This window comes from Lathamus discolor, chromosome 3 (genome assembly GCF_037157495.1).
Source record: "Lathamus discolor isolate bLatDis1 chromosome 3, bLatDis1.hap1, whole genome shotgun sequence".
Taxonomy (NCBI): Eukaryota; Metazoa; Chordata; class Aves; order Psittaciformes; family Psittacidae; genus Lathamus; species Lathamus discolor.
In genome coordinates, this window is record NC_088886.1 from 130056282 (window position 1) to 130070250 (window position 13969).

The window sequence follows — 13969 nt, forward strand, 5'->3', positions numbered from 1 at the left end:
ATACAGTCAAGGAAGAAATGTCAATGAAGAAAGAAAGAGAAAACAACACAGAAAGCAGACATTCCTCCTCTAGACCAGCAACCAGAAAGGTTATACCTGTACAGCACAGCTGTCAAACTTCAAAAAAAGTTGGGAATGAAGAATGAAAGAAAGATCACAGCTCCAGCTCCCTCAGCAGCAGAAACAGTGGAAACTGCACGACGATACCACCTCTAGCTCTTGCCAATGTAAGAGGGGACAAATTGGTCCATATCTTTCTAGTCTGTTATGCCTAGCACATCTTCTGTTTCTTTCCCTAACAGCTGCAGAATGTATTTTCAGCCGTGTCTCAAAATGGTCTTAACTTGTCAAGAGCCTACTTCAGCATTACTCCTTGCAATGCAACAGCTTACATGAGAACTGAGCTATGTCTCTGTCTAACCTTCAGTAACAGAATATGACAACATCATTAGGTCTGTGAATTCATCTTTGTCAGTGCCTGAATAAAGCAAGGACTGACTTCTCGTTTCCAACCTGCTTCATACTGAGTTGGGACCTCTCTATTTTTGGAATTATACCAGACCATCATCAAGTGACAAACACCAACTTCTTAAGAACATATTATTCAAAAATCTTGGTACATTTTCTGATCTACATTGTAATTACAACATCTGCAATAATAAATTTGGTCTGTGTTTGTCTCTTATCTGCATGATGCTTAGCCCTCCTTCAGGGCCTACAGGCTTTTCCCACAATGACTCCAAGATGCCATCAGTCTCCTCTGGAGACATAAGGGACCAGCTCAAACATACACAAAGAATACAGCCTACATTTATTACTTCTCCCTTTCTTACAAGCACCCCAGAACACTGTAAGAGAAATCTGTTCAGGGCTGCTACATAAATTATCACAGCACCTCAGCCATCCCCAGCTACACCTCACTCACAATCAGCAAGTCCCTAGTCACAGCAATTTGCAGTCCATCAGCTGCTCCCAGTGCCCTCACAAAATTAAGAGGTCTGTAGTAAGAAAACCAGCTTAAGCAACTTAATTCCCACGGGTGCTGAGGGAGCTGGCGGAGGTCATTGCTAGGCCACTTTCCATCATCTTTGGTAAGTCGTGGGAAACGGGCGAGGTGCCTGAGGATTGGCGCATGGCAAAGGTCACACCAGTCATAAGAAGGGCAAGAAGGAGGACCCGGGTAATTATAGACCGGTCAGCCTTACCTCCATCCCTGGAAAGATGATGGAACAACTTATTCTTGACTCCATCACTAGGCATATCAAGGATGAGGGGGTCATTAAGAACAGCCAACATGGTTTTATGAGGGGGAAGTCATGTATGACCAACCTTATAGCCTTCTATGAGGAAGTGACTAGATGGAGGGATGATGGTAGAGCAGTAGATGTAGTTTTTCTTGATTTCAGTAAGGCATTTGATACTGTCTCCCACAGCATCCTCATAGATAAGCTAAAGAAGTGTGGGCTTGATGATCAAGTAGTGAGGTGGATCGAGAACTGGTTGAAAGGAAGAAGGCAGAGAGTTGTGGTCAATGGCGCAGAATCTAGCTGGAGGTCTGTGACTAGTGGAGTTCCTCAGGGGTCGGTGCTGGGACCGGTGCTGTTTAATATTTTCATCAATGACCTGGATGAGGGAACTGAGTGCACCCTCAGCAAGTTCGCTGATGACACAAAACTGGGAGGAGTGGCTGACACACCAGAGGACTGTGCTGCCATTCAGTGAGACCTGGACAGGCTGGAGAGTTGGGCGGGGAGAAACTTGATGAAATTTAACAAGGGCAAGTGTAGAGTCTTGCATCTGGGGAAGAACAACCCCATGTACCAGTACAGGCTGGGGGGTGACCTGCTGGAAAGTAGTGAACGGGAAAGGGACCTGGGGGTCCTGGTGGATAGGAGGATGACCATGAGCCAGCAATGTGCTCTTGTGGCCAAGAAGGCAAATGGCATCTTAGGGTGCATTAGAAAGGGAGTGGTTAGTAGGTCAAGAGAGGTTCTCCTCCCCCTCTACTCAGCCTTGGTGAGGCCGCATCTGGAATATTGCGTCCAGTTCTGGGCCCCTCTGTTCAAGAAGGACAGGGAATTGCTGGAAGGAGTCCAGCGCAGAGCCACAAAGATGATTAAGGGAGTGGAACATCTCCCTTATGAGGAGAGGCTGAGGGAGCTGGGTCTCTTTAGCTTGGAGAAGAGGAGACTGAGGGGTGACCTCATCAATGTTTACAAATATGTGAAGGGTAGGTGTCAGGATGATGGAGCTAGGCTTTTTTCAGTGATATCCAGTGATAGGACAAGGGGCAATGGGTGTAAACTGGAGCATAGGAAGTTCCACGTTAACATCAGGAAGAACTTCTTTACTGTAAGAGTGACAGAGCACTGGAACAGGTTGCCCAGGGGGGTTGTGGAGTCTCCTACACTGGAGATATTCAAGGCCCGCCTGGACAAGTTCCTGTGTGATGTACTGTAGGTTACCCTGCTCTTGCAGGGGGGTTGGACTAGATGATCTTTTAGGTCCCTTCCAACCCTTGGGATTCTGTGATTCTGTGATTCTGTTCAGCTTTGATGTATTTCTGTTTACTACATCTGTGCTGAACACAATTCTACCATTACATCTGGGGAAAATAGCATATAAATAAATAAATAAATAATTCAGCAGCCTGAATTTGAGAGGTGAGGAGGGGGTGTCTAGCAGAATCTCAGATTTTCCTCTCCCTATATCTGTTCTATATATGTCCTGGGTTCAGCAGTAGCAGTCATTTTTCTCCTTCTTAGTAGCCGGTGCACTGCTGTGTTTTTGACTCTCAGCTGGAGAACAATGCTGATAACACCGATGTTTTTAGTTACTGCTCAGTAATGTTTACTCTGACCAAGGACTTTCTGAGTCTCATGCTCTGCCAGGGAGGAGGGGAAGCCGGGAGGAAGCAGAGGCAGGACACCTGACCCAAACTAGCCAAAGAAATATTCCATACCACAGCACGTCATGCCCACTATATAAACTGGGGGCAGTTACCTGGAAGGCTAGACTGCTGCTCGAGTCAGGCTGGGTATCGGTCGGTGGGTGGTGAGTGGTTGTATTCTCTTCCCTTGTTACTTCCCTTATCATTATTATTATTATTGGTTGTAGCAGTAATGGTTTTGTGTTACACCTTAAGTCACTGGACTGTTCTTATCTCAGCCCATGGGAGTTACATTCTTTCTATACTCCCCCCCATCCCTCTGGGAGTGGGGGGAGGAAGGGTGGGAAGTGAGCGAGTGGCCGCGTGGTTCTGGGTTGCTGGCTGGCCTTAAACCACGACAGCTGGGTTTTGCTCATTACCCGTTACAAAGATGATCCCTCACATTTGAATATATTGCTGTCATGACACATCTCATCCTACTCTACTGGTACGGTAATTTGGTGGCAAGAACTCCGGGCTATCAAAAAGTTCACGTTTGTGGTGGTATTACCACCTTCACAATATCAAAGCATCTACAACAAAGAACAGTGTCGACACACAGGAAAATAATTCTTATTTAGGCAAGACAAAGAACAAACGTATCTTGTAGGACTGTTTTGTCACCTCTCTAAAAGGACTTCTAGGTTCAGAGAAGGCAAACAAATATGAAAAATGTCACATTAAGAAAGAGGTAACATAAAATACACTGCTAAATAAAGCCCTGGTCACAAGGGGTGCCACAGCACTCAGGTACACTCTAGCAGTGCCAGTCAGATATTGGTCAGCACATTTGTTGTCAGTCTTGCAGTAGTTTCAACTTCTGTCATATTCTTTTTTTATCTTCCTTCAGCATGAGGGCGGTCAGACACCAGAGTAGGCTGCCCAGAGAAGTTATGGATGCCCCAACCCTGGAAGTGTTCAAGGCAGGTTGGATTGGGCAGGGATGGAACTAGATGATCTTTAAGGTTTCTTCCAACCCAAACCATTCTATGATATGTGGAATCTGGAAACCATGGAAAACTTGGAACCATAAAAAACAAGAAGAAAATTCCAGCTCTGTAGCTCCACCTTGCATTCTTGGCAGAAAGAACATACAGAAGAAACTATTCTCATTTCATCAGGGACTTACCAGCCTTAGACACACTGGACAAAATGACAAAACCAAAGAACCCTGAATTCTCATTTTTACAGTTCTGATATTGGCTGACGAGCAACTGTTCAACTGTACCCTCTGAGCGCAACAGAGCAAATCAAAATCCTATTGCCTTCTGTTAACCTTAGTAGGCAAGTCAGCAATAACCCCTAGTCAAAACCAACACAGAGTAAGGGTGCGAAGAGTCCAATGGTCTTTTTCAGAAATTGCTATACAATGACAGAAAACTTGCATAACCAGTTGTAAATGTGATTGTTTCCTTATCTTCTGTTAGATCAGCAGCAAACAAAATACTTCTGATTCATTGAGCTTGCACCAGATCCCAGAACATGAGAAAAGTATCAAGAACTCCCTGTCAATATAGGGAGGGAACAAACAAGAGAGGAAGTCAACTACAAAGTGCAAGAACATCCACGTCATGTGCTCAATAAGTTAGTTAAGATCACCAAGAACAGCTGTCATGGTAAGAGATGTAAATAAATATTTCCTGCCCTCCACACATAAGAGTCTTCAGCCACTATCTGACCCATCACTGCCATAGTTCTTAAACATATTCCTATTACAGCTGTATCTAAACTACTGAGCTTGCAACACAGCAAGTATTAATGTCAAATGGTAAAATAATTTGAAGTAAAATTAATGATCTGCAGAGTTGACTCTAGATAACTTTAGTGACATAAATCCAATATCTAGAGTTACACTTATGCATCAATGCAATCTCATCTTCATCCCTTCAGAAAACAAGTGCCAAACATCTTCCTAACATGAAGGACTGACTTTGATGTACAAACTACTGCTATTTCAGAAATTATTTTTATTTTTCTTCATTCTCCTTCCTGACTTGTTTACAGAGGAGTAGATGGTGGAAAGGCAGCTTCTCACATGCCAGAATATGGACACAGGTATCCTATTAAGAACATAATAACTGATAAAGCAAAAAAGATCAACAAATAAGACGCTGCAATATCCACCCTGGTATACCTCAGCAAACTCTTCTGGTTTGGTTCATGTGAAGGAACTATATACTGCATATAGCTCAGAGACACAGGCATTTAACAACTTGGTAATGGTGCCAGAATTCAGAGTTCACTACTTCCAAATATGAAAGAAGAGTACAAAACACAATTTGAAATACCTTTTACTTACTGTAATTTATGAAAAATGTAGTACTTAGCAAGTTTGGCTTTGCACCTTTCTTCACTAAGCTTGGTATCAGCTCAGTAATTTCAGTAACTACATAGAGTATATAATGATCTACTTGAACTATGCAAAATCAAAGGGGCAGCCTGAACAAGTCTCAGCATCAACACAAGTTACCTACCTTTTGCTGGTACAATCTAAGAAATGGGAGGCAAACCTTCAGACACTTTTTTCTGTAACTGACACCCAGTTGGTGTTGGACCAATCTGCACCTCAAGTGTAACCACATATCAGCTACATGGCAGCTGGGGACATCTGCTCCAAAGCAACACAACATGGTCACACTATCTGCTCAGAGCACTGGGCTAGAGAGATGTTGTGCATGTGCAAGCTAAAACTGTGTTAAACCCACCTATACCAGCAACAAGGCAACACAACCATTCTAGTCCCCTGCAGAATATTAAGCTGGCATGAAGCTTCCACAGCTTGACCCGGTATATATGGACTTCTTCCATGACAACACAATTACTGGTTTAATACATAGACAATTTCCATGTATCCTTATGGTTTACAAACTATTCAAACTGATGCCAATCTTATAAAGTTTAACCATGCCAACTACTACACCTGGGTCAGAGCAATCACTTCCACAGCTACAGATTGGGCAGAGAAGAGATTCAGAGCAGCCCCGCGGAGAACGACTTTGGTGTGTTGGCTGATGAGAAAATGAACATGAGCCAACCGTGTGTGCTCGCAGCCCAGAAAGCCAACCGTATCCTGGGCTGCATCAAAAGGAACATGACCAGCAGGTGGAAGGAGGTGATCCTGCCCCTCTACTCTGCTCTTGTGAGACCTCACCTGGAGTATTGTGTGCAGTTCTGGTGTCCTCAACATAAAAAGGACATGGAACTGCTGGAACAAGTCCTGAGGAGGGCCACGAGGATGATCAGGGGACTGGAGCACCTCCCGTATGAAGACAGGCTGAGAAAGTTGGGGCTGTTCAGCCTGGAGAAGAGAAGGCTGCATGGAGACCTCACAGCAGCCTTCCAGTATCTGAAGGGGGCCTATAAGGATGCTGGGGAGGGACTCTTCATTAGGGACTGTAGTGATAGGATAAGGGGTAACGGGTTAAAACTTAAACAGGGGAAGTTTAGATTGGATATAAGGAGGAAGTTCTTTCCTGTTAGGGTGGTGAGACACTGGAATGGGATGCCCAAGGAAGTTGTGAATGCTCCATCTCTGGCAGTGTTCAAGGCCAGGTTGGATGAAGCCTTGGGTGACATGGTTTAGTGTGAGGTGTCCCTGCACATGGGAGGGGGGTTGGAACTTGATCTTAAGGTCCTTTCCAGCCCTAACTATTATCACAGAATCACAGAATCCCAAGGGTTGGAAGGGACCTCAAAAGATCATCTAGTCCAACCCCCCTGCAAGAGCAGGGTAACCTACAGTACATCACACAGGAACTTGTCCAGGCGGGCCTTGAATATCTCCAGTGTAGGAGACTCCACAACCCCCCTGGGCAACCTGTTCCAGTGCTCTGTCACTCTTACAGTAAAGAAGTTCTTCCTGATGTTAACGTGGAACTTCCTATGCTCCAGTTTACACCCATTGCCCCTTGTCCTATCACTGGATATCACTGAGGCTGTTTTCAGCACAGTACATGCATCTTTCTTTTCTTTAACCCATCAGGGTACTCATGATGTGGAAAGCAACTTAATATTCTTTTTGCACAACTGCAGAAATTAGCACAGTAGCCCTAGAAATAAACTATTTATTTACAGAAAAGGATATGAGACTGGAAGGTTGTGATAATCCTTTTTAAACCATGAAAACCCTTTGCAAAAAATTATGGAGGGCCAGAGAGGACTACAACTACCAAATCTTAAATGGTGACTCAGCAAAATAAATTCAAATCAGGATAGCTTCTTTCAGAAAGTATGCCATTTTACTCCTTTTCTCAAGTTGAAGTTTGGAGGGAGGCTTTCCACAATACAGTTCCTTGAACACCAGCACACATATTTCAAGGGGAAAAGAACCAACTGTTATCGGCAGAGCAAAGCTGCAGAAACAGGACAGGAAACAAGAGAGGCAGCAAGTAAGACTCAATCAGTGGGTAATATCCCAAGCTTCTAGTCTCAGTACCTTACAGATATTCTGTCAAGCACTGTGACAATACTCGATGTTTGCAGCTCGCACCCATAACCTATTAAATTATGGATTTCAGCCCTGTGCTCTCCTTTGGATAAAACAGATTATTTCCAGTAACATCTTTTCATTTCTCTCCGAATTGTAGGCCTCACCAAACCATGGCTAGAACTACACCAGCAGGACAGTCTGAACTGTTGTACAAGCAGTCTTTTAGTGCTACGCTTCCTAGATGCACAAGGTTGCTCAAGCAAGCCTCCTCCTGCTTCCATGACATTTATTTCACCTCTGCAAAATGGAACCACTAGAACTTCAGAAGGAATCAGGCTGCTCATCTACACACAACTTAGTATGCAAAGAGGACTTTTACATGCACCGAGATGTTTTCTACAGCGTTTCTCTAACTGACAAGTTACACATACTATACAAAAGTCATTATTTCATTACATGCTTGTGGCTTTAACATACATCATCAAACTGAAAGTCCAACAAAAATGCTTTTCTCAGTCACTATCAATTAGGAATTTTGCTATGCAGTATAGGCTGGGTTTTGTTTGTTTTTCAATGTTTGTCATGAACTCTCATGCTTATGAAGCACTGATAATTAAACTGAAGCAATGTTAAAATTAAAATGCTACCTACTGCCTAGACCATTCTGCCCCAACAAAACCCCCAGCATATATCACAATAATTTTATGGTTTGCATATTTTATCAACTCCAACAAGTCTAGTAACAGAAGATGTGAAAGCAGAAGCCAGCAGGAGCCCACCCACCCTGCTTCTGCAGCATCAGTATATATTGTGGTAAGGCTACCAATATCTCAGCTATACTACCTCTTCCACAGGTAAAAGGGCAACTGTCAAAAAATGGTGCAACTATCAGAATACAGCCAAAAAGCAGACACACGACACACTCTGAAGCATGAAAACCAGTTAAAGAATCAGCAGACAAGTTTTCAGTTAGTTTCTGACACATTGTTCTGTTGTGGTCTGAAGTTACGGTGCTGCACTGTCTTTTGACAATGAAGATTTTAAATGCTGTGTCAAATCCTAATTTCTCTTCACTTATTAATGATTTTAAACACCCATTTCCCTATCTTATAATTGTATTTTTACTACTCTTCCCTTAAGGAAATGCATTTTTAAAGGCTATTTCAATTTTAAGGTAAAGGATTTAGCTGTTGATCCAATGAAGCTATCCACACCTAGAAACTCCAGAAATACTAGTACAGTCATAGAGCTTTATATGGAGTCCTCTCACAGTTACCCTTTATAATATTTGCTTATGCAGTCCTACAGTTAAAAAGGACACATATAAAGCATTAACAGCCAATTTATATTAACACAAAAATACGCATTATAACACACATGTATTATTTTATAAACGTATACTATTATGTATTATAGCAGCAGTAAATAAATTAACCTGCTAACACAGAGCATTAAACATTCAAGTCAGTGCTTTTAGATGTTCGGCACACTCGGTACAGATAAGGCCCCTTACATCGGCAGTTAAAAGTAAACTGCGGCACGCCTTCACCCAGAAGCTGCACACTAAGGCAGTAACAAGGAAACAGCAGCACATAATGGTGTGTATTCCTACCAATAAGACTCAAGTCTTAAAATTAGTGAAAATTTACATTTTGAAGTTACCAAGCCATGAATCGGCATGCTAGTATTTCCTCTCCACTTCCCCAAAAGTGAGCAGAGCCTCCAAAATTTAACAAAGCACTTTGATTATCGAAAGATTAATCTTCCAACTGCAGTCATATTCAAAACTGAGATTCATTAAAACGCAGTATTTAAGGAACATTTCCTTCAGGTTTTTAATCTCGAAATCAGTGTACTATTACAAAACCTTGTTCATGTTTCATTCATGCTATTAACACTTCCACTCCACTCTCCTGAACAATACTAAAGTATCAAAATATCTAATCAAGGAGACAGCTTTCCAAAAAAAATGACCATCTTCCTGCATCAACTATTCCTAACCTATCATGTGATGTTACTAAACCAGACACCACATGAATGAGAACACTAAACCAAGAGACGGAGAGCCTTGAAGAGTTCAGTAATTCAGATGAAAAAAATGACCAGCCTTCAAAAGGCATTTGTGATTCCCATTGGTAATTGTTTAGATAATCATTCAGAAGATCTAAAAACCATCAGAATTCCCTTTTGAAGGGAGAGCTCAAAACCAAATAAATTCAGTAACAGCTTTATGAAATCCTTTTTTCCCCAGAAGACTACCAATATTAAACAAATAATTAGTAATTCCTCAAGTCAAACAGCCTTTAAAAATAAACACAGTGCTAAGCCAAAAACTACCTCACCTCAGCAGACACCCAACACTAAAACACCGGTTCAGCAATAAAACTGGGACTTAAGCTAGTTCAAAGCGTCCTTGCTCTTTGAAAGTCCTCAATGTTAGCTTAACTTTATTGTCATTAACTGTAGCACTGATAATTCCCATAGCCTTTAAAAAAATAAAAACAACCCTAAACAGCTTTCAAGTCTCATAAATACATAGAATTGGGCAACTGATTAATGACTGCTCACACAAACTACCAATGTTATTTATCTGTTTTATTAAAAACATTTATTAAGCTTACTACACCCCAACTAGAGAAAGCCACGTCAAGAAACTGAGCAACCATTAACCCACCAGTCTTCTCAGAAGTATGAAAGTTCTGACAGAGACAGACACTGTGTTTAATCATGGGCACACTCCAATCCGCTCCACTTGTGAGGAAACAGGGACGGTTTTCAGAGAAGTCTGGTGCCAAAATCACATCTCAGCTCATCGCAGACTTCCACCCTCCCACATCAAAAGCCACAGGAAACAACACTCCGATGCAAAATCGTACACTAGTGCTTCCTTCTGAGAGATTCTGTTCGGGTGACATTGCAAGCACTTCGGAGCATCTATCCTCACACTGACAGGCGAGCGCTCAAGCTATGTTTTTCGCACCCTTTCCCTCCGGGCTCCGTGCAGTGCCCCAAGCGGAGCGCTCCGCTCAGCCCAGGCCCACGCCACCCCCCGGCCACCCGCTGTCACCCTGCCGCGGCTCCCCCGGGGCAGGCAGCTCCGGATTGTACCGCTGTGCCGAGGCAAATGCAAACACCCTCCCGGAAGGAACGGCCGCTCCCGCAAAGCGCGACAGCCGGGCAGCCCTCTTCAAACAACGCACAGGCACCGGCGGGGTTTTTATCTCCGCCGGGAAAAGGCGGGACGCGCGGCCGCTATCTAAGCGGCACCGCGCCCGGCCGACACACGGATGTCCGAACCGGATCACAAACCTCCGGTAGCGCTTCCCCGAGCGCCCCGCTCACACCGAATGAGAGAGCGCATAGCCCACACCTGCCCCGCGCTGCCGACACAATCCGCACAGCGGGGAACACAAGGAGAAAGCTCCGCTGGGCGGGACCACCCGCCAGGGCCGCCGCCCGCCCGCTCACCCCCGCCCCAGGCCGCGGCCCGTCACTCCGCGCTCAGCCCGCCGGCCGGGCCGCGCTCCCCGGGCCGCTGCGGACGCCGCCGCCCCTCGCTGGCAGCAGGGCCCGCGGCCGGGGCGGCGGCCCAAGCACAGCGGGCCCCCCGGGGGAGGCCGGGCACCGCCTCACCGTGTGCTCGTGCTCGTCGGCGCGGGCGCGCGGCGGCAGGCAGAGGAGCAGCAGCGGGAGCAGCGCGGCGGCCGCGCACAGCCGCAGCCCGGGCGCCGCCATCTCGGGCCTCGGCGTCCGCGCGCACGCAGCAGGCCCCGCCGCGGAGCCGGCCCGCGCCCCGCCGCCAACGCCGACCTGCGACGCCACTTCCGCTCCGCCCGGCCACGTCATCCGGCCGCACGCCGGAAGCGCGGCGCCTACGGCGGCCGCCGGGAGCCAAGCGGGGCGCAGTGGTGCTGCCTGCGTGGAGGGGGCAGGTGGGTACCCGCGGGCGGACCGGGGATGCGGGTATAAAGGGAGGGAGACGGCGGGCATGACCTACCTGCCCCGCACTGCGGGCGCGTTAGACGCTAAGGCCTCGATTATCTTTTAATTGATCACGTACCGATCAATAAAGTTATTTGAGGGGAACGTGCCACGGACTCTTTTCAAGTGCCTTTAACAGTACGTGGTCCCGTTTCCTACGGCACTTGTGCATGTGGGAGAAATCCAGGAACGCCGCAGTGCAGAAAGCTCTGCTGCCCAAGGGCAGGTACCGGAGCCGCACACACGGGGAGGTTCCAGTAAGCTCCGGCTCGGATAGAGCCTGCAGCCCTGTGTGTGAGCTTGGAACTAGCTCAGGCTGCAAGGCCAAAGTGAAAAGCCCAAGCAAAAGCCCAGAGCCAAAACGCTCATGGCATCAAGTGTTCAATGATACAATTCTTAAACCGAGCAAATGCAAAAACAATTTTCAGAGACTATCAGACATAGTATTTTTTTAAAAGGGGCTAAACAGTCTTCTCAAATTTTGCACACATTAACAAATAGCAAAGGAGACACACTCAGTGCCATTACATGCCATCCATGCTTTGTAGAAATGGTGCAAAACCAGATACCTGTTAACCACTACCATACCCATCCTAACAGGTTTTCCCTTTGTGATCTTACACGTTCACAATCTACCTCCCCTGAATATATTTTAGCAAGCTGTGTTTTTATATGAAGCATTTTTCCAGACAGTATATTCACATTCTCCTGCCTATTTCAGCAGAAGCATGGTCACTGTAGAGATGCTTGTCAAAACCCATTCAAAACACGTTTATATAAAAAAAACCCCACAAAACAAACAAAAACCCAAAGCAAAAAAATTACCTAGTCAGCTGTAATAACACCATATGTTTCTTTCTAGTTGTGTCTCAGTCCAAAACAGAGTAGCTTACCCATGGGAGACAGAGGAGGCTTCAGCATCTTCAGTTTATTCAGTACTTAAGTCTCTCAGTCAACAACAGAGCCAGCCAGAGCCATCTGCTGCAGTGGGTTTTCTGAAGCAGCTGTACAAAGAGCAAATGCTTTCCCCAGGCCGGCCAGCCAGCTGCCACCTGAGCCTGGTGGATGCCCCTGCAGGGGGCCAGGTCATTTACTTTTTACCAGCAATTTTATTACCTGTTCAGTCCTTGACCTCTAATGTCTGACAAAAACACAGTTCATTCCTGCTCTCCCCCCACAAGCATATTCTTGAGTAATCAAGAGTCTGGTTACACACAGTTTTCTTCTCCAGTATCTTCTGAGCTTCAGTGTCAGTGCAATTCTCACCTTAGGTGGAAGCAATACACACCACATGCTCACCAGCACAAAGGGAAATTACAGATACAAGGACTGCATACACTGAGCCAGAAAAGGCTTAAGGCAACTAACTGAAGCCACACCAACATGGAACACGTTTCGGCAGTTGAAAAGGTGCATCTCTTATGGTCTTCATAAACTTTAAGCGTCATGCCTGTACCCCAAATGTTTACCTGCATTTATCAGGTGAAGCCATTTCAGAGGTATTCCTTTTCCTCCTTCATAGGGTAGTAGTAGAATCTGTGATGGTTGGTCAGTGAAATTCCCAACTGATCCAGGAGAAGTTAGAAAGAAAGATGGGAATGCCAGAGAGTACGGCTCTATCTTCTATTTCCCACCCTTAGGCAATGTGGAAGGGGGCTGAACAGACTGCATTTATAGTATTTCTCAGCCCCACCTGTCCTACCTCACCTCTCCTCCAAACCAGACCCCCACTAGCATTTGGTTTTGTCAGACTTTGTCAGCATTTGGTCCGGTCGGACTAAAGAAGTATCTAAGTTGCAAACGGGAGAGGGACTGAAAGGCTACTTAGGAGCTACTTTTCAGTAATTCAGATATAAGCCATCTCACTGCAGCACTAGCAATAAAAATCAAGTTTACAGCCACGTTATTAGGATTGTGCAAAGGCAAACGCTCAGATACAGCTCAGATAAATTCCTCCCACAGAAGACATTTGGCTGTCACATGCAGGGGTGTAGAATTAAAAATTAGCTGGGCAAGGCAGGGATCCCTGAGCTGCTTCAGTCCAGTGGCTTTGAAAGGAAACCTTCTGTGTGATACACTCTCATATTTTGCCCTTCCCTTCCTGCCTTGTTGCAGTTTTCCCCACATCCTACAGGTCTACCTTATGTTGTGCCTGGCAGATACGGAAGCAGATACTCGTCTTACCACATCACCACTCCAAGCTCTGCGGCACAGCTGCAGCCAGCACTAAGGAGATGAGGAACATCTGAGCAAAACCAGGGAGCTGTGTGCAAACCAAAGCATATGTGACAGCTGAAGACAATCAAGCTGTTGAATTTCCTCTTTTAGTTTATTTTATCCCTGTTTCCTTCCCTTATCCATGCTACTATTTTTTTCCTGATTTCAGCACCAAAACCTCCTTTCCTGCTTCTAATTTGACTGAATATTGCTGGGAGCTTTGTTCTGTTCCAAGAGCAGCACAGGAAGGCAGCTCCCACCTCACCATTCTCCTGGCTACTGTGAACAAAAAGCAAACTGTCAGTGAGCCTGTAGTGAGTTACTGGAGAAGGTGCTGAGGTCCTTTGGAAAAGAGAAAAAAAAGGTCACCTCTGTACCTGTCAATATAGACCTACAGCACAACACCTGCATCC

At 45.5% G+C, this 13969-nt stretch overlaps 1 protein-coding gene across 2 annotated transcripts in view; it reads right to left on the reverse strand.

The window, feature by feature from the left end:
* Window positions 1-12321, reverse strand: part of TM9SF3 (transmembrane 9 superfamily member 3) — a 58509-nt gene extending 46188 nt beyond the window's left edge. Inside the window, exon 1 of one of the 2 annotated variants that reach the window (XM_065671762.1) lies at window positions 12233-12321. Coding sequence is in view for 1 of the 2 variants with exons in the window: in XM_065671761.1 (XP_065527833.1) it covers window positions 10992-11093 (102 nt within the window). In the remaining variant the exon portion in view is untranslated. Of the gene's footprint in view, window positions 1-10991; window positions 11146-12232 lie in introns of those variants that run through there. The other variant, XM_065671761.1, reaches the window with a different exon arrangement.
* Between the last annotated feature and the right edge of the window lie 1648 nt (window positions 12322-13969).